At 49.6% G+C, this 23580-nt stretch overlaps 1 protein-coding gene across 1 annotated transcript; it reads right to left on the bottom strand.

Annotated features, from left to right (window-relative positions):
* Positions 1–241: 241 nt before the first annotated feature.
* On the bottom strand, positions 242–22191 carry Urm1 (ubiquitin related modifier 1). The gene is made up of 5 exons (XM_042681200.1): positions 22086–22191; positions 16347–16417; positions 2882–2963; positions 1713–1761; positions 242–1290 (listed from the first exon to the last, which is right to left on the bottom strand). Exons 1-5 carry the CDS (start codon positions 22118–22120, stop codon positions 1222–1224), a joined length of 306 nt encoding a protein of 101 aa, XP_042537134.1. The 5' UTR covers positions 22121–22191; the 3' UTR covers positions 242–1221.
* Between the last annotated feature and the right edge of the window lie 1389 nt (positions 22192–23580).

Raw genomic sequence — 23580 nt, 5'->3', positions numbered from 1 at the left:
GGCAGGATACAGTCTAGCCTTGGACAGACTGGTGGGGATGTGTCCGGGGACCCAGACCAGCCAGCCTGAGTCTGTACCCACTACTCTCTTTGTAAGGGTAGTCTGCATTTTAGCCTTTTGGGTGAAGGGCAGCTCAGAGAACCCCAGGCTCTGAGTGACAGAATGTGCCAGAGCCCAGGTGCCCGTGGCTGCGTAAATATAGGGTACCATTCGTTTCTAAGGATGAAGCTCCAAGAAAGGCTAGTAAACAACCTAGTCTTTTATTTGCCCAAGGACAGCTGCTGTGGGCACTGAGGCCCCCAAATTTGCAGAAGAGATAGAGGAAGGAAGGGCAAACCACTTTGCCGCCCAGAGAGGGCCTATTTGCTCCCACCCTGCTTTCTTTAGGAAGTGGGAAGATCAAGTCTACATTTACGCTGTCAAGTCCCTCCCCCAGGCTTGAGAGACTATAAACAGTTGTTGTGGAAGAAGAAACTGAGGTGTACCAACCCCTGGGCTTCTATTGGTCATTCCAAAGTTAGGCTACTTCCTCCTCCTCTGTACCCAGTTGTAGGCAGCCTAGGGAAGGTCTCAGGAGCCCATCTGGCTTGGGGGGGGGGAGAGTGCCAGTCAGGATCAAGGGCTGGAGGAGAGCAGGAGGAGGGGTGTGGCTGGGAGAGCAGCTGCTGGGTGTGGGGAGAGGGTCAACACTGAATAGGGAACCCCAGCTGGGGTTCCATAATGATATCAGTGGGGGACAGGCAGGGCCCTCTGCTGTCCAGATGGGGAAACTGAGGCGAAGACTCTTCCAATCTTTGAGAAGGGTAGGGCCTGCTATCAGTTATTCTAGTCCATTCATCTTCCCTATGAAGACGGCCCAGGAGCAGGGGTGCCTTGTCCGCAGTCACTCAGCACTTCAATTAAGACATAAAGTGGAAGGCAGCTGAGTCACCTGGGTGGAAGGCCCCCTCCACTCCTGACACACCAGAGGGGTGCCCTCCCCCACCGCAGCTGCCAGAAGACGGCTGGGCTCAGGGCTGCCTGTCCCCCCCTGCTCAATCGCGTGCCCTGCAGAGAAGAGCTCATTTTAGCACCTGGCCTCTTTTCCCTGCCTGGAGGGAGATCAGGGGATACAGGGAGGAAAGAAGCGAAGGGGGGACAGGAGGCCTGGAAGTGGGGGCCAAGGGGATGTGTGGTTGTTTGGTTCTTCCCTCACAAGGGTGCCCAAGCTGAGAGGGGCCCTCAGCCGCCATGCAGCGTGGAGATGAAGAGGACGCTGTCCTGGTCCTGTAGCTGGTAGTCCAGCTCCCCCTGGGTCAGGAGAGAGGAGCAGAGGGCATCAGGGTAGGGCCCTAGCTTTTTTCCCCCATGTGTTAGAGTGGCTGTAGGGAGAGCTGGCTGCTCTGGGAGAGAAAAGAGACTCCACCAGAAAAACAGGGCCTCTACACATTGACTCCCAGAGGGGGAGAGTAAGGGGAGGAAGAAACGGGGGGGGGGGGGGCAGAGAGCGCGAGAGAGTGTGTATATGAGAGAGAAAGTGTGCCCCACGCCTTCCGTAGCCGTCCCTCCCCACTTGCAATGGGAGATGTGAGTAGTCTCAGTTTAGGGCCCAGAGCAGCGCAGAAAGGTTTTCCAGCCACCCTATCTGGGCCTAATGAGAGGCCCCAGGCTTTTCCAGTGAGGCAAGGAGGGCAGGGGCAGGGTCTGGGAGGGGTGTCCCTTGAGGTACTGACCAGAAGTTCCCAGTCGGCATCGTTAATCAGCACCAGAATTCCTGGCCGCCTGTGGGAAAGATGGTGGTGAGGAGCAGGGTGGGGAAGGAAGGAGGCTGAGTGCTGGGCTGCGTTGCAGAGTGTGGCGGGAGCCTTGCCTCCTAAGATCTGGTGAAAGATTTCCTAGGAAGTTGAGGCCCTAGACTGCAGGTGCAGGAAACCAGGTCAGTCATGGGCTTTGGGGCAAGAGGGAAACAAAGCAAAAAGAGCTCCATCATGAGACCCTGGGCAAGTCATTTGAAGTCCCTGGGCCTCAGATAATGGGGGCAAGTTCAGTGCCTTCCCACAGTTCTGACTAAGGGCTCATGAGAGGCGATGAGTCCAGGACTTACTTGCTTCCCTATTTGTCTCAATAAGTGGTAGAAAAGCCCAAGGTCTAATCTTACTCTTAGACCCTGAAACTAGAACTTTGGCTTCTGGGCCGGGGATGGCTGGCCAGTCACTGAGCCATGGAATGCTGAAAAGCAACGAAGCCTATGGAAGGCAGCTTAGCCTGGCTCCTGCTGGCAATGGCCCAGGGAGCCCTGCTGTCCTCACAGGTTGCCCCTGGGACCACCACACCAGGTCTGAGCACAGGGTGGATGGCAGCCCCCACCCCTAAGGCCTTGGTGGCCTGTGCTTCCCAGGAGCCCTATGGCACGTGGAAGCTGGGTCTATGCTAGGAGGCTGGGCTGGGGCAGTTGAAGGAACTTTGTGCTTCTACTGGAGACTGTGGAAGAGCCTGAGTACATGTCCTGCAACCAGCCGCACACTGGAATCCTAGGCCTGGTTCTTCCATGCAGTTATCTACTAGCCACATGTGGCTACTTAAATAAAACCAAATATTTCCTCCCTCAGTCACACTAGCAAAGAGCTCAACAGTCCCCTACCAGACAGCACAGATACAGCACGTGTCTGTCACTCCACAAAGGCGCAGGGACAGCACTGTCCTAATAGAGACGGGGTTGGAGAACCCTGGGAGGCATCTCTGTCTTGGTATTTTCTAGAGGCCCAGAGACACAAATTACTTGACTATACTTCCACAGACTCATCAGGTCCCTTTCTTCTGGGCTTTTAATAAACCTCTAACGGTGCAATATGGCAAAGAAAAACCTGAAAGTAGACCTCAGACAAGGGGAACAGGCACTCACACGCTGTCTCCCAGGAGGAACAGCTCTGGCTGCTCTTTCAGCAGATTCTTCTTGATCCAGACAAGGAGGTTCCGGATGTCCCCTGGAGAAGAAGGCACAGAACAAATTAAAGTCAAACCTAAGTGGATCTTGGCCCCCAAAGCCTTGCCCAGCCTAGAAGAAAGTGAATGAGCTCCAAGGGCCTCTTTTAGACCCAAGGGATCCCAAGGTGGGAAACGAGTTAAGAGAGGCCAATCACCTTCTAGAAGTTTTGAGAGACAGTGGCCCCTGGTACTGCTGAAGATCACAGACATCGGCTTTTATACAGAGGTAGCAAATGTCAGGCCATCAGGCCCCATATAGACTATCCTCAAGGGAACAGACACTTATTGGCTGCCTGTGGTCCATCTGCCTATATTAAAATTTCTGTATGGCTTGAGAATGCCATTATAAACATCCAAATAAATTGCCGGGTGCCAGTGGCTCAAGCCTGTAATCCTAGCTACTCAGGAGGCTGAGATCTGAGGATCTCATTTCAAAGCCAGACCGGGCAGAAAAGTCTGTGAGACTCTTATCTCCAATAAACCACTAGAAAACTGGAAATGGCGCTGTGGCTCAAGCAGTAGAGCACTCGCCTTGAGCTGAAGAGCTGAGGGACAGCACCCAAGCCCAGAGTTCAAGCCCCACGACCAACAAAAACAATAACAAAAACAATCCAAATATTGTCTTCCCTTAGCAGAAAAAAGGCTCCCCCACCCGATAGGAAGGGATTTGGGCAAACAATAAGCCGGGGAACTATCACATCTGAAGGACTGGGATGGCTGGAGGTGGCTCAAAAGACAAAAAGTACCTGCCTAGCATGTGGGAGGCTCTGGGTTCAATCCCCAGTGCAAGCACTCACACACCTGTGTGTGTGAGCACACATACGCGTGCATGCCCGTGCATACACCCATACATACACACAAACATGGCTGGACTGAGGCTGTCATAGGCTGCTGAGAACCCCAATGAGCTACTCCCACTTTTATCTCTCCTGCCAGCCTAGCTGGAGAGGCCTTGCCTGTGCTCTTGGAGGGGGCTGCATATATTTCGCTTTGTAAGGGGAGAAAAACAATTGCAGGGCTGATAACATCAGTTAATTTCCTCAAACAGAGGGAGAGAAGGACCCTTTGCTAGCCAGGGACACTGACGAATCACCGCTCCCGTACTGCCCATTTCCAGATCCCTGTGGACTGGGGGTGGCCACCTTGAAGACGTGAGCTGTTTGGGGTTTAAAGGACCTCTCTGGCTCAGCTGACCAGCAACAACGGGGGTTCTGGAATAGCTACCAGTCTTTTTGTACATTAGGTAGTGGCTCATAGGCACCTGTCCCCAAGGTCACCTCTTCTTTCTCAAGGAGGGGTGACAGGCTCCCACACACAACCACCCTGCTCTGTACATTTTTTTGTCAGGCATCTTCACTCAATGGACCATTCTCCAGAGGCTGCGCAAGGTTCTGTTCTCTGGAGACAACAAAGGCCCCAGGGAGACAGGTAGCCTTTGACAAGCCAGCAGGGGGCCAGTCCCATCAGAGAAAGTTACAGCCTAGGGCTCAGCCTGTGCTGCTTAGCCTAGAGTCCAGAGTTCTAGAATAAAGGGAAGGGATGGGCTGTCTGGACTTGGGGAGGTTGTGCCTTGTTGGAGTATGTGTCTACCTTGCAGCATGCACACATACCCAGCCTCAGACAGGGTTTGAAGGCTTTCTTCCTGGCCTGTGTGTCACCCTGTGGAGGCAGGAAGGCTGCCAACATCCTTGCATTGTAGGCCAGCAGAGCACAGAGCCACGGGCAAAGCATCCATGGACTGCGGCTGCCACCTTCCAATTTCAACTCCTCAAGTTAAACAAAGCAGACAGGGAGCCTTACTCCTCTCCCCCTGCTGCCTCTATTAGCTGTAGTTCAGCTCAGACTCCTAGAGGGGCTCCTCCTGAGGTTTAGGTTCAAGAGGCTTCCCCTTGGCCTCCATCTTGGCACTGTCTGGTGGGCCGCCAGCCCATACATCTTGTAGCCGCTCGATAGAACCGCCAGGGTCTGACACATCCATCAGCGGGCTGTGGCGGGCGGGGGTGTGTCTGCGTGCAGTGAGAGAGGCTGGCCAGGGCCTAGCCCAAGACCACAGGCTGGGACGCCAGTACAGAATCGGGACTCAGCTGGTGAACTGTCCTAGCTCCCTCCAAAACGAGGGCAGGTACTTCTATTTCACTCAGGATAGGCTTGGGTGGGGGGAGGGCGAGTGGTCATGTCAGGGTCATCCACGTGATGGCGCCATCATGGAGTCCCAGAGGGTGGGTAGGGGGATGAGTCTGTGGCCTGGCGCTGGCTCATTTATCATCATGCTCCTATTTGCGGAGGTCACTCCCTCCTCTGCAGCCCGCCCCCACCCCAGCCCTGTTCACATTTTTGATAGCCTGTTACCATGGTGAGGCTACTGCATCACCACCCGTATTGTTCCCCCATGCCAGGATTTGGGGGTGGGGAGAGGTAGAACTCATGGCTCCCTTCACAGCCAGCAAGGGCCACTAGGACTGGCCTGAACCCCCCGCCCCCCCCCCCCCAGGGACATCTTGCTTGGCTTACTGAGGCCCAGACAATATGCAAATAGGCGCTAAGCCAGATGGTCTGCTTCCAAAGGCGCCCAGGGGAGAAGGAAGGGTTAAGCAGAGTCAGGGGCTGGTGGCTTGGGGATGGCTCTGAGATAGAGGGGGCTGGGAGATCTCACTTTCACCTTCTGTGTCCTACTAGTGTCCTACTACCCTTCTTGCTCTTACTGAAGGTGGTCTCCTTCCCTGGAGCCCATGCAACCATTCAGAAGACAAATACTTACTGAGCAACTACTCTGTACCAAGCACTAGGGAAATGGTGACAAGCAAGATAGACTCAGTCTACTCTCACAGAACTAAGAGCAGTAGGAAAGACAATACTTACTGAAGTGGTTGTAAAAAAAAAAATGCTATCTTATCTGGGACCAAGAAAGGCCTTTCCAAGGGTTTGAAGGATGAATGGGGTGTGAGTGGGAGGCATTAGAGACAGAAGGAAGCGCATATGGAAAGACTGAGTCAGGGTGAAACTTGTGGGTTTAAGAGAGCAAGAACAGGGCTGGGAAGGTGGCTTAGTGGTAGAGTGCTTGCCTTACATGCAGGCCTCCTGGGTTCAATTCCTCAGCACCACATAAACAGAAAGAGCCGGAAGTGGCGCTGTGGTTCAAGTGGTAGAGCTCAGGGACAGCACTCAGGCCCCACGACTGACAAAAAAAAAAGATAGCAAGAACAGCCAGGCGCTGGTGGCTCACACCTGTAATCCTGGCGACTCAGGAGGCTGAGATCTGAGGATCTCATTTCAAAGCCAGCCCGGGCAGGAAAGGCCATGAGACTTTTTTTTTTTTTGGGGGGGGTCTGGTCATGTGGCCTGAACTCTGGGCCTGGGCACTGTCCCTTTTTGCTTATGTGGTGCTGAGGAATCGAACCCAGGGCCTTGAGCATGCAAGGCAAGCGCTCTACCACTGAGCCACCTTCCCAGCCCCTCCATGAGACTCTTATCTCCAATTAACCACCAGAAAACTGGAAGTGGCACTGTGGCTCAAGTGGTAGAGCGCTGGCCTTGAGCTGAAGAGCTGAGGGACAGCGCCCAGGCCCAGAGTTCAAGCCCCAGAACAAGAAAGAAAGGAAGAAAGAAAGAAAGAAAGAAAGAAAGAAAGAAAGAAAGAAAGAAAGAAAGAAAGAAAGAAAGAAAGAAAGAAAGAAAGAGAAAGAAAGAACAGAAAAGCTAAGGAAACAGAAAAGCCTTGCAGCATGAGAAGGGGTTCTGCTGTTTCCCTGCTTTGAACCTCAGTGGTAATAACAGAGTGTAATCCTCAAGCCATGATCCCATTTTCTCTCCCTTGAAATACAAAGCAACATCTGGCTCAAGCAGATGGAATTCCTGTAGTGGGGTATAAGGCTGTGGCCTTCATATCCTCAAGACATGGACAACTGCAGCATGAAGAACTGGGTTAGGACCATGGCCTACAAAGTTGGACAGAGTTGGACAGTCTTGGTCTTGAATTGGATTCCATCACTTCCTAGTTAGAGGATCTCATAAAAGAAAATTTCAGAACCACAGCAAGCATGTGGTGGTGGTGGTGGGGGGGAGAATATGGGGTGATCAGATTGCCTTATGTAGTTGTTGAAGACAGTATAAAATGATGATCCAATACAGGGCTATGCCTGGCAAAATTAATGTTGTAATTATTCCAGGATCTAGGGACAGAAGCTGTCTCCTCTGCACTTCCCAATGCTCTGGGCTTCTTTACACTCTGGCACTGGTCTGGCACCCAAGCTTTGGAAAAGGGGGCATATCATTAATCACTGTGGAGGCAGGTTGGGGTTTTCTGTGGGATCCAGAACTTTCCTGTCAAACACTAGAGGGAATAAGAATCAGAAAGTGGAGAAGAGGACCTGATCTTTTTTTTTTTCTTTTCTTTTTTTTTGGGGTCCGGTCATGGGGCCTGAACTCTAGGCCTGGGCGCTGTCCCTCAGCTCTTCAGCTCAAGGCTAGCGCTCTACCACTTGAGCCACAGCGCTACTTCCGGCTTTTTTCTTTTTGCTATGTGGTGCTGAAGAATTGAACCCAGGGCCTCAGGCATGCAAGGCAAGCGCTCTACCACTGAGCCAAATTCTCAGTCCCCTTTTTTTTATCTTTTCTTTTTTTTTTTTTGGTCGGTCATAGGCCACTCTGGCCTGAGCGCTGTCCCTCAGCTCTTCAGCTCAAGGCTAGTGCTCTACCACTTGAGCTACATACAGAGCCACTTCTGGTTTTCTGGTGGTATATTGGAGATAAGAGTTTCACGGACTTTCCTGCCCGGGTTGGCTTTGAACCGCGATCCTCAGATCTCAGCCTCCTGAGTAGCTAGGATTACAGGCATGAGCCACTGTCGCCCAGCTAATCTTCCTTTTTTTAAAACAAAATTTTGAAGCCAGGCACTGGTGGCCCAAGCCTGTCATCCTAGCTACTCAGGAGGCTGAGCTCTGAAGGATTGGCATTTGAGGCTACCCTGGGCAAGAAAGTTAGTGGACTCATCTCCAATTAACCACCTAAGAACTGAAGTGAAACTGTGGCTCAAAAGTGGTAGATGGTGGCTCATGCCTGTAATCCTAGCTACTCAGGAGGCTGAGATCTGAGGATCGCAGTTCAAAGCCAGCCCAGGCAAGAAAGTCCACGAGACTCTTATGTCCAATAAACCATCAGAAATGGTAATGGTGTTGTGGCTCAAGTGGTAGGGCACTAGCCTTGAGCTGAAGAGTTGAGGCCCTGAGTTTAAACTCCATGACTGAGACTCCCCAATCAAGACAGAGTCTCACTATATTGCCCAGGCTGACCTTGAATCCCTAGGCGCAGGCAACCATCTTGTCTCAAGTATCCTGAGCGGAAACATGCTACGGTGGCATTCAGATGTTGAGATTCTAAGATAGCAGTGAGTGGTCCATGCTCCTGGGGTACCCCAGGTGAAAGAAGCATCTTCCTGGGTTACGAATGCTGGCCAGCCATGCCCACAGCACCAGGGAAGGAGAGGGACCCCCCTGACACAGTCTCCAGATCAGGAGGCCTCAGGACCTAGCCTGATGATGTAGAGCAGGTAGGAGTGCCTGCTGTCCTGTGGTGGTTTATAAAGTCTGACTCTCAAGCCAGAAAGCCTATGCAGTGGGCTAGGTGGTCTTGGGGAGGCAGTCAATTCACACTCCAATCTGAGGATCATGGGTGAAAGTCAGCCTGGGCAAGAAAGTCTCATCTCCAATTGACTACCAAAAAGTTGGAAGTAGAGCTGTGGTTCAAGTGATAGAGCGATAGATAGCCTGGGGCAAAAATGCCCAAGGACAGTACCTAGGCCTTGAGTTCAAGCCCCAGGACAGGTGTGCATGCACACACGCGCGCGTACACACGTACACACACACACACACACACACACACTTCTGTAAGTTAAACTGCCTGGTTCCCTACGGAGTCCACCAAGCTCCAAGATGGGACTCTTCTGGGCTCCCACCCCAGGCCAGGTTGAAAGAGAGAAGAAAGAGCTGGCAAGGGGGAGTGAAGGAGCAAGAGGGTGGAGGGAACCTCCCAGGCTCCATTTACAAGTGAATGGGGTAAGAATGGAGCAGTTTGTGGGCTAAACTGGCCTCAGAAGGAGGTTTACAGATGTGCGTGGGGACGCTCCTCATTGTTTAATTAAGCAGAAAGTGGATCTTTTCAAAAGCAATTTTGCACAGGGACTGGGAAGTTGGGGAGGGGGGAGAGAAGGAGGTGGGGAAAGGATCAGCAAACAGGCCCAAGAACAGAGAAAGGAACAGCTGGCCCCAGAGAGGCTGTGAAATGCATGCTAAGCAGTTTAAAGAGCCCAGGAACTCCACTGGACTCCAGCCCTCCCTCACCAGCAACCCTTTAATGTCACTGGCGCAGGAAGAGGGGGCGCCATGGCGATGGAGTGAAAAGGGACCGGGAAGGGTGAGGCACACAGTCTCCTCCTAGGGCAGGCTGGAGGGATCCTCAAGTCATAAAACCCAGCTCCCATCTGGTCGCCAGTGACTCACACCTGTAATCCTAGCTACTCAGGAGGCTGAGATCTGAGGATCTAGTGAAGCCAGTTAGGGTAGGAAAGTCAGTAAGATTCTCAATTCAAAATACTGAAAAACCCAGAAGCGGTGCTGTGGCTAAAATGGTAGTGTCAGCTTTGAGTGAAAATGCTCAGGGACAGCACCTAGGCCCTGAGTTTAACCTCCAGGACCAGCACCAAAAAACAAACAAACAAGCCGGCTCCCTATAACCAAAATAGCCTAAGGTGGCTGGAGCAATTTGTTTTTTTGTTGTTGTTGTTTTTCCAAAACTGGAGATATCAAATAGATAAAGAATTTCCCATTCTACAGATGGGAAAACCCAAGCTGGCAGAAAATCACTGATCTCAACTAAATACTGCCAGCCTTCCCCTTTGTAGGTTTGCCCTCTGGCCTCACCCATCCTATTCTGCTGACTAAGTTGGCAGCTCTCTTTTCCAGCCCGAACTCCACGGGTCCTTATGTTTGTGAAATTTGTCATCATAATCCATAATCTTTTGTTTGTTGTTGTTTGTCTATTTGTTTGTGACGTAGTTTCTCTCATTTGTAGCTTAAGCTAACTTAAACTCTAGAAATTCTCTAGTGCAGGATTATAGACATGTGTCATTGTACCCAGTTACTATCCATAATTTTATGACTGCTGCCATTTCAGCTGAGGTGGTAAACTCCTGGACTGGGAAAGCTGCCCACATGAAAGATCTAGGCATGGGTTTAGGGAGAGTAGGACATTTCCAGCAGCAGTTGCGTTCATGTGCCAGGATGAAGCTGACAGCGGCCAACACCTCTAGGCTGCTGTGACTTATACCTCTAGGTATGGTAGGACATAAATGGGAAATAGGAGATACAAAGCCAAGGACACAAAAACTAAGCAAAAGAGGGACATCTTGCCTTCTATCTGGTACCCTTCCATGCCAAAGGGAAAAAGCCTTTATCCTCCTCCTATGCAGTGGTTGCAGGATGAAGAGTCAGAAACTTCAGTAAGTCCTACTCTTGTTTCCCTACTCTGGTTCTAGACAGTTCTCATTCTCCCATCTGCTCTTTGCCTCTTTCTGGCTCTCTCTGAGGTTTGGTTTCCTTCATAACTCTATCTACTGGAGTCATTAGGAAAACTGAACTAGGTAGCTGTTGAAGGCAAGAAATGAATGAACACAAGTGTAAAAACTGGAAAATAATTAGCCAGGTACCAGTGGCTCACCTGTAATCCTAGCTACTAAGGAGGCTGAGATACTCAGGAGGCTGAGATCTGAGGATCGCTGTTCAAAGCCAGCCTGGGCAACAAAGTCCATGAGACTCTTATTTCCAATAAACCACCAGAAAACTGGAAGTGGCACTGTGGCTCAAATGGCAGAGCTGAAGAGCTGAGGGACAATGCCCAGGCCCTGAGTTCAAGCCCCATGACTCACAAAACATTAAAAAAAAAAAAAAGGGCTGAGAAGGTAGCTCAGTAGTAGAGCACTTGCCTTGCATGCATGAGGGTGCAATTCCTCAGCACCACATAAGCAAACAGAAAAAAGCCCGAAGTCGTGCTGTGGCTCAAGTGGTAGAGTGCTAGCCTTGAGCTGAAGAGCTGAGGGACAGCGCCCAGGCCCAGAGTTCAGGCCCCATGACTGGACCCCAAAACAAACAAACAAACAAACAAAAAACCCTGGAAAATGAGTAATGAGTACAAGATGCCAGGGTGATGTGAGAAGCCTCCTGGGACAAACAATGCTGGATTAGTAGCACAATGGCAGGACACAGGAAACCCTGATATCTCAGTGTGATTGCCAGGGCTGCTATTTAAAAAACTGTCTGACTAGCCGGGTGCTGGTGGCTCACACCTGTAATCCTAGCTACTCAGGAGGCTGAGATCTGAGGATCGCGGTTCAAAGCCAGCCCGGGCAGGAGAGACTGTGAGACTCCTATCTCCAATAAACCACCAGAAAACCGGAAGTGTCGCTGTAGCTCAAGTGGTAGAGCGCTCGCCTTGAGCTGAAGAGCTGAGGGACAACGCCCAGGCCCAGAGTTCAAGCCCCACGACCGACAAAAAAAAAAACAAAACTGTCTGACTTAAGACAGGTGCTGGTGGCTCATACCTGTAATCTTGGCTATTCAGAGGCTAAGATCTGAGAAGTGTTTGAAGACAGCCCAGGCAAACAAACCTGACAGACTCATCTCCAATTAAACAGCTAGAACTGGTGTGGCTCAAGTGGTAGAGCCATGAGCAGAAAAAAGCAGAAGAAGAGCACAAGCCCAACTGGCTCACGTCTGCAATCCTAGCTACTCGGGAGGCTGAGATCTGAGGATCAAGGTTCAAAGCCAGCCTTGGGAAGGAAAAGTCTGTGAGACTCTTACCTCCAATAAACCACTCAGGAAACCAGAAGTGGTATGTTATGGCTCAAGTGACAGAGCACTAGCCTTAAGCTGAAGAGCTGAGGGACAGAGCCCAGGCCCAGAGCTCAAGACCCCACAACTGACAAAAAAAAAAAAAAAAAAAAGCACAAGCCCAGCACTGGCACCAAAACAAGCCCAGCACCAAAACAAATGAACACAAGGGGCTGGAAAGGTGGCTCAGCTCAGTGGTAGAGCGCTTGCGCTGCATGCCTGAGGCCCTGGGTTCGATTCCTCAACACCACATAAGCAAAAAGAAAAAAGCCGGGAGTGGCGCTGTGGCTCAAGTGGTAGAGCACTAGCCTTGAGCTGAAGAGCTGAGGGACAGCGCCCAGGCCCAGAGTTCAGGCCTCACGACTGGACCCAAAAAAACAAAAACAACAAAAAAAAAGAACACAAACTCAATGACCTCGAGTGAGACCCTGACAGCTTGTGTTTTAGACTGATTGTGTAGTGCTGGGGATAGAACCTAGAGTTTCATACTTTCAGGGCAAGTGCTTTACCACTGAGCTACATCCCTTGCCTGATTTTCACTTTTCAAAATGGAAACATTCATAGCTATGTCCTAGAAATTTGTGGCAATTACTTGTATAACCAACTGGAGGCTTTGCTCACCATTCCAAACCCCTGTGCCCCTTTGATCCTGACCTTCCTTCAGTTCTTCATCTACCCAAGGCCCCTTCACCATTGGGGACTTCACAAGTGCTCAGCAGAGGTTTAGCACTGCGCTTCTGCTCTCTCTGAGATGCTTACCTGTATCACTCTTTATCCCCTCACCTTAACATTAGTCCCATTCAAAGTCCCCCTTCGTTTTCCTGCCAATCATTACCGTTTGTAATGATACAATTATCCATTTATCTGTTTCCTCGTTTATTGTCTATCACAGTTAACTCCAGTGCAGCAACAACCACACATTGGTTGTGTGAACCACTGAATCCCCAGCAACAAGTACAGAGATTGGTACAAAGAAGCACTCAGTGATGGAGGGCTGAGCTTGACACATTGTTTACATTGTGTGGAAATGTCACAATGAAACCTCCCTTGTGCAACTAGTGTATGCTAATAAAAAGGCTTTTTCTTAAGACACTCAAAAAAAAAAAAAAATACTGTCAACTGCATGAAAGAATAAGTCATTCCACTGTACCTGGCACTGGCTGGGTACTTAATAAATAAATGACAGGAAGCTAGACTTATAAAAATTGACACATAAAAAAGCAAACTTATGGGGAAATAACTCATAACGTAATATTTGAATGCATCTTCCAGGCAAGGTCTTTGGGACTTCATCTTGTGTGTGTGTGTGTGTGTGTGTAACTTGTAATATTTGAATGCAACTTCCAGGCAAGGTCTTTGGGACTTCATCGTGTGTGTGTGTGTGTGTGTGTGTGTGTGTGTGTGTATGTGTGTGTGTGTGTGTTCCTGGGGCTTGAATTCTGTGTGTGTGTGTTCCTGGGGCTTTAATTCTGTGTGTGTGTGTGTGTGTGTGTGTGTGTGTGTGTGTTTTCCTGGGGCTTGAATTCAGGGGCCTAGACACTGACTCTGAGTTTTTTTGCTCAGGGCTGGCTAATTCTGTCTGTGTGTGTGTGTGTGTGTGTGTGTGTGTGTGTGTTTTCCTGGGGCTTAGACTCTGAGTTTTTTTGCTCAGGGCTGGCTAATTCTGTGTGTGTGTGTGTGTGTGTGTGTGTGTGTGTGTGTGTGTGTGTTTTCCTGGGGCTTGAATTCAGGGGCCTAGACACTGACTCTGAGTTTTTTTGCTCAGGGCTGGCTAATTGTGTGTGTGTATGTGTATGTGTGTGTGTGTGTGTTCCTGGGGCTTGAATTCTAATTGTGTGTGTGTGTGTGTGTGTGTTCCTGGGGCTTGAATTCTAATTGTGTGTGTGTGTGTGTGTGTGTGTGTGTGTGTGTATGTGTGTGTGTGTGTGTGTTCCTGGGGCTTGAATTCAGGGGCCTAGACACTGACTCTGAGTTTTTTTGCTCAGGGCTGGCTAGCACTAGACCACTTGAGCCACAGCCCCACTTCTAGGATTTTTGAGTAGTTAACTGGAGACAAGGGTCTCATGGACTTTCCTGCCCAAGTTGGCTTTGCACGATGATTCTCAGATCTTAGCCTCCTGAGTAGCTATGGTGTCTGGCTGGGATATGACCTCTCTGAGAAAGGGTTCTTATCTGAGATCCCTTGTTTTTTCCCAAGGCTGCCAAGGCTACATGGCCATCTGCCAAACTTCCTTTCTTACCCATGAGTCTTACCTCAGGAAGAGGAAGGCACAATCCCACTATCCCGATGTTTTACCCCAGGCACCTTGTCTATCCCTAGTACAAGACAGGCAGTACCCTGCTCCTCAGCAAGTGTCTCCTTGACCTAAGAGTATGGCAGTGTTCCATGACAAGGGAGGGCCAGAGATGGCTATGGCAGCCAGTAAATTTGGAAAATCATAATTGATCAATTTCTAGCAAATAATGTGTCCACTACAGCAGAATCTTGCCAAGTCTCACTTAACTGTTTTCTACTATCTCTAGGAACCGCTCCTCTGCCTGCTCACAAGATTGATGCCCTCTTCTCCTCATAAGGATCTCAGCCACAGGGAGGGAGAGTGGGCTCCCCTCCCAACAATTCTCCTCGGACTAGGACTCACTGCTAGTGCTATAAAAGACCTTGTCAGTCAACCATAACCAGCCCCTGCTGAGGCTGTGTTGATGGCCACCCTGACAGATCTCAGAGTTGACTCTATAAACTCATTTGAAGGTGGGGCCTGGCTCTGCTAGTTTGTGCTTGTTTCCTAAACAACTGGACATCATCGGCCGCCATACAGGGGTTGCTCAATATGTATTTATTCAGGAAAAATAAAGTTAAATAAATATTTGAATAAACAAAGAAAAAAAAAGCCCATTATTTTCTCTTTTTTTTTTTTTTTGGTTGGTTGTGGGGCTTGAACTCTGGGCCTGGGCGCTGTACCTCAGCTCTTCAGCTCAAAGTGAGCACTCAACCACTTGAGCTACAGTGCCACTTCCAGTTTTCTGGTGGTTTATTGGAGATAGGAGTAGGAGTCTCATGGTCTCTCCTGCCCGGGCTGGCTTTGAACCACGATCCTCAGATCTCAGCCTCCTGAATAGCTAGGATTACAGGCGTGAGCCACCAGCACCCGGCCCATTATTTTCTCTTAAGTCAACCTCCCTCTTCAAATCTTTCTGCTAGGACTTTGTTTTTTGGTAGTGCTCAGAATTTGAACCCAGGGCCTTGTGCAAAGCAGGCAGGCCTCTGGCCACTGAGCCATACCCCCCAATCCTAAAACCCATGTTTTTTTTTTGTTTTGTTTTGTTTTGCTTTGAGTTTGAGACAAGATCTTGCTATGTTGTCCAGAATACTCTTGAACTCCTAGGCTCAGGCTATCTTCCTACTGCAACTTCCCAAGCAGCCAGGACTACAGGTACTTGTCACCTTTTGTGGACTCCATTTTTTTAATCTATCTAAATCTTCCTATGGGGTGGGTGTGTAATTGAGTGGTAATGTGCATGCCTCACACGCATGAGCCCTAGTTCCAAAGGAAACAAAAAGTTGCTGGATGCCAGTGTCTCATGCCTGGAATTCTAGCTACTCAGGAAGCTGAGATCTGAGGAATAGTTTGAAGTCTGCACAGGTAGTAAAGCCTGTGAGCCTCTTGTCTCCAGTTAATCACCAAAAAGCCAGTAGAGCTGTGGCTTACTTGGGTGCTATCCCTGAGTTTTTTGGTTCAGGGACAGCACCTAAGCCCTGAGTTCAAGCCCCAGGATCAGTGCAAGAAAAAAAAAAAAGTTAAATCTTCCTTTGGTAACAAGAGCCCATTGTCATGGTCTATTTACTTCATTCTCAGCAATAGTTGCCAACCTGCATAAAAATCTTTCCTGCTGCCACATTATAACCACAGAAGCACACAGTTAACTTGCTTCCTTTAATCCTGAGCAACTGGATGACTTCTCTGCTTCACCAATGAGAAAACTAAAGCTCAGAAAGGCATGGCAGGCCAGGTGCTGGTGGCTCACACCTGTAATCCTAACTACTCAGGAGGTTGAGATCTGAGGAATGTGTTTCAAAGCCAACCCGGGCAGGAAAGTCCATGAGACTCTTATCTCCAATTAACGAACAGAAACCAGAAGTGGTGCTGTGGCTTAAGTGGTAGAGCACTAGCCTTGAGCTGAAGAGCTGAGGGACAGCACCCAGGCCCAAAGTTCAAGACCCACAACTACCACCACCACCACCACCACCACCAACAACAACAAAGGCAAGGCAGTCTAAGGTTCTAACGAGTCCAAGCAGAAAACCACCACAGAAAGACTGAGCTACCCCATCTCCCTTCCACAAGCTGGCTGAGGACAAGGAAGAACATTCTGGTGCCTTTTTCCTTTCCTTCTCTATTGGCCAGAGAAATCTTAACTCATTCTCACTTCAACAGGGCTGAGTGAGCCATCAGACCCAGGCATGCCAAATGACCCCCAGGAAGAGCTTAGAAAGTTGATACTCACAGGGCTCCTCCCGCCCAGGCAAGGTGACTTGATGCTTCTTTATTCCATCAAACAGGAGCTCAGCACCACCTCTGCAAAGGAAGGCCAGAGAGACAATTGGGTGAGCTCCTACAAACAGGAGGTAGAAACTGAAACTGAGAACATGGCTGGAGGAAAACAAAACAAAACAAAAATATCCCAGAGATGCCAAGGTTCAAAAATACTCTGGGAGGCTGGGCGCTGGTGGCTCACGCCTGTAATCCTAGCTACTCAGGAGGCTGAGATCTGAGGATCGCGGTTCAAAGCCAGCCCGGGCAGGAAAGACCGTGAGACTCCTATCTCCAATAAACCACTAGAAAACCGGAAGTGGCGCTGTAGCTCAAGTGGTAGAGCGCTCGCCTTGAGCTGAAGAGCTGAGGGACAGCGCCCAGGCCCAGAGTTCAAGCCCCACGACCGACAAAAAAAAAAAAAAAACTCTGGGAGGCTGGGTGCCAGTGGCTCACACCTGTAATACTAGCTACTCCGGAGGCTGAGATTTGAGAATCACTGTGCAAAGCCAGCCAGGCAGTAAAGTCTGTGAGAGAGTCTTATCTCCAATAAACCACTAGAAAACCGGAAGTGGTACTATGGCTCAAGCGGTAGAGCACTAGCCTTGAACTGAAGAGCACAGGGACAGTGCCTGAGCCCAAAGTTCAAGCTCCATGACCGACAAAAAAAAAAAACAAAAAACAAAAACTGGGAACCAGGTGTTGGTTACCAATGACTAAGTCTCAAATGTGACTTCTTGATGTGATAAAGAAGGGTCACTGTAGGAGCTGGGAAGGTGGTGCAGTGGTAGAGCGCTTGCCTTGCATGCATGAGGCCCTGGGTTTGATTCCCTAGCACCACATAAGAAGAAAAAGCCGGCAACCAGCCAAAAAAAAAGAAAAAAGAAAGAAAGAAAAGGCGGGGGGGGGGGGGGGGGTCACTAGTAGAATAACTTTTTTTCTTTTTTTTTTTTTGATCGGTCGTGGGGCTTGAACTCTGGGCTTGGGTGCTGTCCCTGCGCTCTTCAGCTCAAAGCAAGCGCTCTACCACTTGAGCCACAGCGACACTTCTGGTTTTCTAGTGGTTTATTGGAGATAAGAGTCTCATGGACTTTCCTGCCCGGGCTGGTTTTGAAACCCCATCCTCAGATCTCAGTCTCCTAAGTAGCTAGGATTATAGGCATGAGCCACTGGCGCCCAGCTAGAATAACTTTTTTACTCATACTCAAGCACTCAAATTTGTAGCCTCTCATTTTTACTCCTTTTTTTTTTTTTTTTGGGGGGGGGGGGGAGTTGGCTTGAACTCAGGGCCTGGATGCTGTCCCTGAGTATTTTTCACTCAAGGCTAGCACTCTACCACTTTGAGTCATAGTGCCACTCACATTTTCAGGTGCTTAACTGGAGATAAGAGTGCTAAGGACTTTCCTGCTGGCTTTGAACCAAGATTTTCGGATCTCAGCCTCCTGAGTAGCTACGATTACAGGGGTAAGCCACCAGTGCCTAGCTTTACTCCTGCTTTTTTGACAGGCGGCTCAGCATGCAGCTGCTGAACTAGGGCTTTAGTGACATCAGAATCCACGTGAGCACTGGCTGGCCTGCCAGCCAGACCATGTCCATGTGATCTAGCTTCCCAAGCTTTGCTCTTCCATTTGAAAAGACGCTGAGAAGCCCTTATGAGACCTTTGCATTTTAAGGTTTCCTCTGGCCAAGCAGGGCTGGAAACACTCCTTTCCCTGCTCCTTGCTGCTGGCCTGGTAGGCACACCACAGCACTGACGGTGTAGAGGCCTCTGTGCTCAGCACTGACTAAGAACACTTTTCACATCACGGTGACATTTCTAAGGTGTTCTTCCTCTCTTCCTCAGGCTATCCCAGCAAAGGGTGTGAGGCAGACATTATTAACTTTGCTTCATGGAGAAGCAGACAGAGGCCTAGAGGTTGACTTGTCCAAGTTCAGACAAAAAGTGGCTGCACTGGGATTCAGAAGAAAACTGTTCCTGCTCAGTACCAGCAGCCTTGTCTGGAAAGTGAAAGGAGACTTCTCAAAGGTCAGAAAGCCCCTTGAGGGCAGACTCTGTCTCATCACTGCATCCCAGCACCTGGCCAGCGGAAGCCGAGACACAGCAGGGCTCTTTCAGTGTCCCACACAGCCTCCCTCTTTGGGTCTCCCGATTCCCATAACAGACTTCAGGTTGGTCTGAACTGAGAAGGCCTTCACAGACCTCTGATGGATGTGATGCCTGCTACCCCACCACCCTCTCCCAATTCCAGAACAGTGATGTCCTGAGGCCCGCTGGGAGGCACAGGCAAGGCAAACATTGTCATGGGGGAAACATGGGAGACTGTCATCCAAACAAGGTCATGCTTTGTTGATGCAGAAATGTGGAGGGGGAGCAGAGGCCCATCTGTGGCTGTGCACGGGGCCATTTCAGCTGCAAACCCTCACAGAGCCTCCATTTATCCCCTTCCAAGAGCCTCATTTTCTCCTGGGTAGGGGTTGGCACATGAAGCAGCTGGGGTGGGGGAGGGTGATAGGCAGGGGGCTCAGGACTTGGGGGTCAGAGGGATGGGAACTGGAGGCACTGGGACCCAAGCAAACAACCAAGAGTGGCTAAGGCTGGCGGTGCCAGGCTCAGAGGACACGTCTGCGTTTCCTTTTGGAAGCGGATGAAGAGAGAACCAGTCTGGCTCCAAAAATGGGCTCCAAGGGAGGGGCTGGCATCTCTGTCAACACATCTGGACTCAGGGAATGTACACGCCCAGCCTCAGGAGTAATTAGGTAGGGAGGCAGACAATAGGCCTGTTTTGGACCCAGAGACCCAATGGCAGATCTTTGTACATTTACAGGTTTTGCCATTCAAACTCAACTAAGATATCATCATCTTTCCCCATCTCCCAATTCTTAGCAGATATACTTGCAGATACCAGGAACAAGTATAGATATTACTATACTGCCACCTTTTCTCATGTATTGTCATCTTTTTAAAAAAAATTATCTATCTCTATACATACATTCATACTTATTTTCCCTCTACCTACTGGAATATAAACTCTGCTTAAAACAGGGCCTGGCATATTGGAGGTACTTAAGTATTTGCCTAATGAACAAAAATGTCCATTTCTCTCATTTCTTCTCTTTCCCCAACAGTAAGCCAATCCTTTACCAAACTCCAACTTGAAAAGGGGGAAAAGGAAATTTGACAGCTAGGCCTTTATAACCTGGACAACTTTAACCTAAAAATATATCAGTTCAAGAGACATGCCAAAAGACGGCAGAACTGTTTCTTGAAGAGAGAAAGGTTCAGAAGGTCTCCTATAGGGCATGGCAGAGCTAGTGGAACATAGAAGACTATATCTACTCAGGAGTTAGCGACAAGAGTCTCCAGATTCTTCTAGGATCAGTAGGTGCAAGGAGGGGAGGGGGTGAGAAACTATTCCGGGAAACAAGAGGAAAATGATGGGGAATGGAAATCTGCTCAGGTTCAGAGTGAAAGGTGAAGCGTGGGTGCTAAGAAATGTAGGAAATGAAAGACCAGAAGTATAAATGTGGAAGGACAGAGAGAAAGGCGAACACCTTCGGCAGCTTCGCTCACCATAAAGCTGCAAGTTGCAGGAGTCATTGTGATATGGATAACCGGAGAGAGGTGGACAGATAAAAAGTGGATTTTGTCCTGCTTGCTGGAACCAGCTATGGCCTCTGGGGGCTGAGAGGCTGAAGTTAGAAAGGCATAATTACATTGGTCTATAAAGTCTGTAAGGCAAGGGTCTGGTTTACCTTATGATTTCCCCACTGTTGCCAGTACAGTGTTTGGCAAACAGAAGACATCTTTGGTGAATAGATACTATGTCTGACTCAGTGAGAGTGAAAGACAAGTTTGCTGTGGATAAACACTAACACTGGCAGTCTGTAGATCTTTTCAGCTCTGCTGAGGCCTGTCAAGACAGCGGGGATCCTCCTATTATCCACAGGCTCAGGCGGTATAGCTAGACCAAGGGTCAGAGAGGTAAAATAGTCAGGAGGCCAGACCAATGTGGTTCTAATTGGATCCAAGCAACCAGACAATATCATCAATTAAAATGTACTTAACATTCATGAGACTGCCCGCTTCTAAGAGACAGAAATGCTGAATACTGTAGGGCATGGACAGAGTGCTATTTATCTTTGTATCCTCGGTGTCTGGCTCATTGCCTGGCACATGGTAGGCACTCAATAAATGACTGGTGAATGAACTACCCAATGAAGGGAAAACATGAAAGAAACTAGGGGCATCCAATAGGAGAAAAGGCATTTGAACAGAGGTTTAAGGCTCTCATTCCAGACGTGTGTGTGTGTGTGCTCGTGCGTGCGCACGCACGCGTGCGTGCGCTGCTACTGAGGCTTGAACTCAGGACCTGGTCACCATCACTGAATTTTTTTACTCAAGGCTACCTCTCTACCACTTGAGCCACAGCTCTACTTCCAGCTTTTTAGTGGTTAATTGGATTTTTTTTTTTTTTAACTTTTCTGCCCAGACTGGCTTGGACCTGAGATCCTCAAATCTCAGCCTACTAAATAGCTAGGGATACAGGCATGAGCCACATGCACCTGGCTCTTTTGAAAATATTGAAATTGGCCAGACACCTGTAATCCTAGCTACATAGGAGGCTGAGATCTGAGGATCATGGTTCAAAGCCAGCCTGGGCAGGAAACTCTGTGAGACTCTTACCTCCAATAAACCACTAGAAAATGGAAGTGGTGCTGTGGCTCAAGCAGTAGAGGGCTCACCTTGAGCTGAAGAGCTGAGGGACAGCGCCCAAGCCCAGAGTTCAAGACCCACAACCGACAAAAGAAAAAAAAGGGAAGAAAAAGAAAAAAATATATTGAAACCAAGAAAAACCTGTTTGTTGCGGGACATACAGTGGCTTGAAATTTTCATCCTACTCCGCCGTTCTTATGTGTCCTATTCCTGTACTTTGCATCTTGTGTATTTTCTCTCCTTATCGCCATTGGACTCTAGATATGGAGGAGGCTCTCAACAAGTTTACTGTCTTCAAAGAGGCTCATGTCTACATAAAGTCCCCCAATTCTAGGAAAGTCCCATCTTGGCTACACATCCTATGAAAAACAAGGGCCTAAGAAACGTCTAAGCAGGTATCTGCTTCCTCAAGAAAGAGATCAGGGGTTGAAAAGACTTCCTTCCAGGGGCTGGGAGGGTGGCTCAGTGGTAGAGCGCTTGCCTTGCATGCATGAGGCCCTGGGTTCGATTCCTCAGCACCACATAAGCAAAAAAGAAAAAAGCCGGAAGTTGCACTGTGGCTTAAGTGGTAGAGCACTAGCCTTGAGCTGAAGAGCTGAGGGACAGCGCCCAGGCCCAGAGTTCAGGCCCCATGACCGGACCCAAAGAAGGGAAAAAAAAAAAAAAGACTTTCTTCCAGAAGCCTACATGCCAGACAGACGGCGCGGATCCCAAATGAGACTGGCAAAAACCGGAGGGAAGCCACCTGGTAACTGTCACGCATTCCGAGTCCACGGCACACAGGGGACCGCTATGCACCCGGTGCGTGCGCCTCTATTCCTGAACATACGGCCTCGTCGCCAAGGGAGACGGAGCCTCTCACGCTCCAGGAGGGCGGCGTAGCTCAGCGCTGGGCCGGAAACCTCGGCAATTCGTTCATGTCAGGCCCCAAGGCGAGAGGGGACTTTTGCGTCCGAACACTTCAGCCCATCCCCACAGCGCCCCAGCTCAGTGACTCACCCGAACTCCACCTCCACCGACAAGGGCGCCGCCATGTTGAGGAAGCCGAGCTAACAGGAAATGCCCTCCACTTCCGGTATGCCCGCCCATTTCCGGTTCCCTCCCGGCGACTCTGGCGGAAGAGGCGGTGCCTGAAAAATCCAGCTGCTTTGCTATTGGAAGAAAGCCTGGAGGGCGTCGACAGGGCGGAGTTGAACTCACTCAGTCTTTGGAAGACTTGACTTGGAGGTGCAGGGTGCGAGGCTACGTGTCCCGGACCTCAGCTGCGCGGGTGGAAGCCCCAGCATCTTTGCAACTTAACTTGCCACTTGAGGTTTTTGCCGGTCCTAGAGCTTGAATTCGGGGCCTGGGCGCTGTACCCGAGCTTTTTCGCTCCAGGTTGGCACTCACTTCAGCCACAGCTCCGTTTCTCAGTTTTTGGTGGTTAATGGAGATAAGAGCCTCGAGAACTTTCCTACCTGGGCTGGCTTTGAGTCGTGATCCTCAGATCTCAGCCACCTGAGCAGCTAGGATTACAGGCGTGAGCCACCACGCCCGGCTCCACGTTACTTTTTATTTTGCATTAGGTACAAATCTGCCTTCAGCGAATCCATTCGCTCATCTACTTGAATTATAAGTGACCCCTAAATCTTTTTACAACCCAGAAAGTTCTGTACTGAGCTATCAACTCGCTATTCTGCTACCCCTTCGATGTCTTGGACGTCATTCACTCAACAGCTATATATTGCATGTTCATGTGGCATCTTGTTCTGGTGCTATGGATGCAGTAGTAAAGTATACTGGCAAAGCTCCTGCCTTTAGGGCACTCAGGGTGTAGCTAGGAGATGAGCAGTAATCAAATAAACACAACTCACTAATAAGTGTAAAACCTTCAACCTGAAAGAGATGATCAGACATTTATAAAAGAAACTAGTTGCTGAGAGTGTAGCCCAGTGGTAGAGCCCTTTCCTAGCCCTGGCCTAGCATGTGGGTTTGATCCCCAGTAGAGACTGGCATGGAACTAACTAGACTACAGTTTCTGGGCCTGAAAGCCTGAGGGGTGGATGTGAGGGAAGCATTCTAGTGAGAATTTAAGGTGCAATATGATCTGGAGCGAGGGAGGAAGGTGAAAGCTGGGGAGCCAGGGAATTTAGTGGGGATGAGGCTAGAGGGAAAGGCAGGAGCCAAAGCCATGCCTTGTACACCAGTTAGTGTACAGTAATCCAGTGTCCTTGAGTAGTGGGAGTCTACTGTGAAGGGTTTCCTGGAGGGATTGAACTGTGCTTTAAAATATACCTGGGGCTGGTGGCTCACCCCTGTAATCCCATCTATTCAGAAGGCTGAGATCTGAGAATTAACATTCAAATCCAGACTGGGCAGTGACATCTCTGAGACTTTTTATTTTATTTTTTGGTTGGTTGTGGGGTCCTGAACTCTGGGCCTGGGTGCTGTTCCTCAGCTCTTCAGCTCAAGGCTAGTGCTCTACACCACTTGAGCACAGCACCACTTCCAGCTT

The sequence above is a fragment of the Dipodomys spectabilis genome, unplaced genomic scaffold (genome assembly GCF_019054845.1).
Source record: "Dipodomys spectabilis isolate Male_0828 unplaced genomic scaffold, ASM1905484v1 ptg000067l, whole genome shotgun sequence".
Taxonomy (NCBI): Eukaryota; Metazoa; Chordata; class Mammalia; order Rodentia; family Heteromyidae; genus Dipodomys; species Dipodomys spectabilis.
This window is presented reverse-complemented; position numbering and strand designations above follow the sequence as displayed.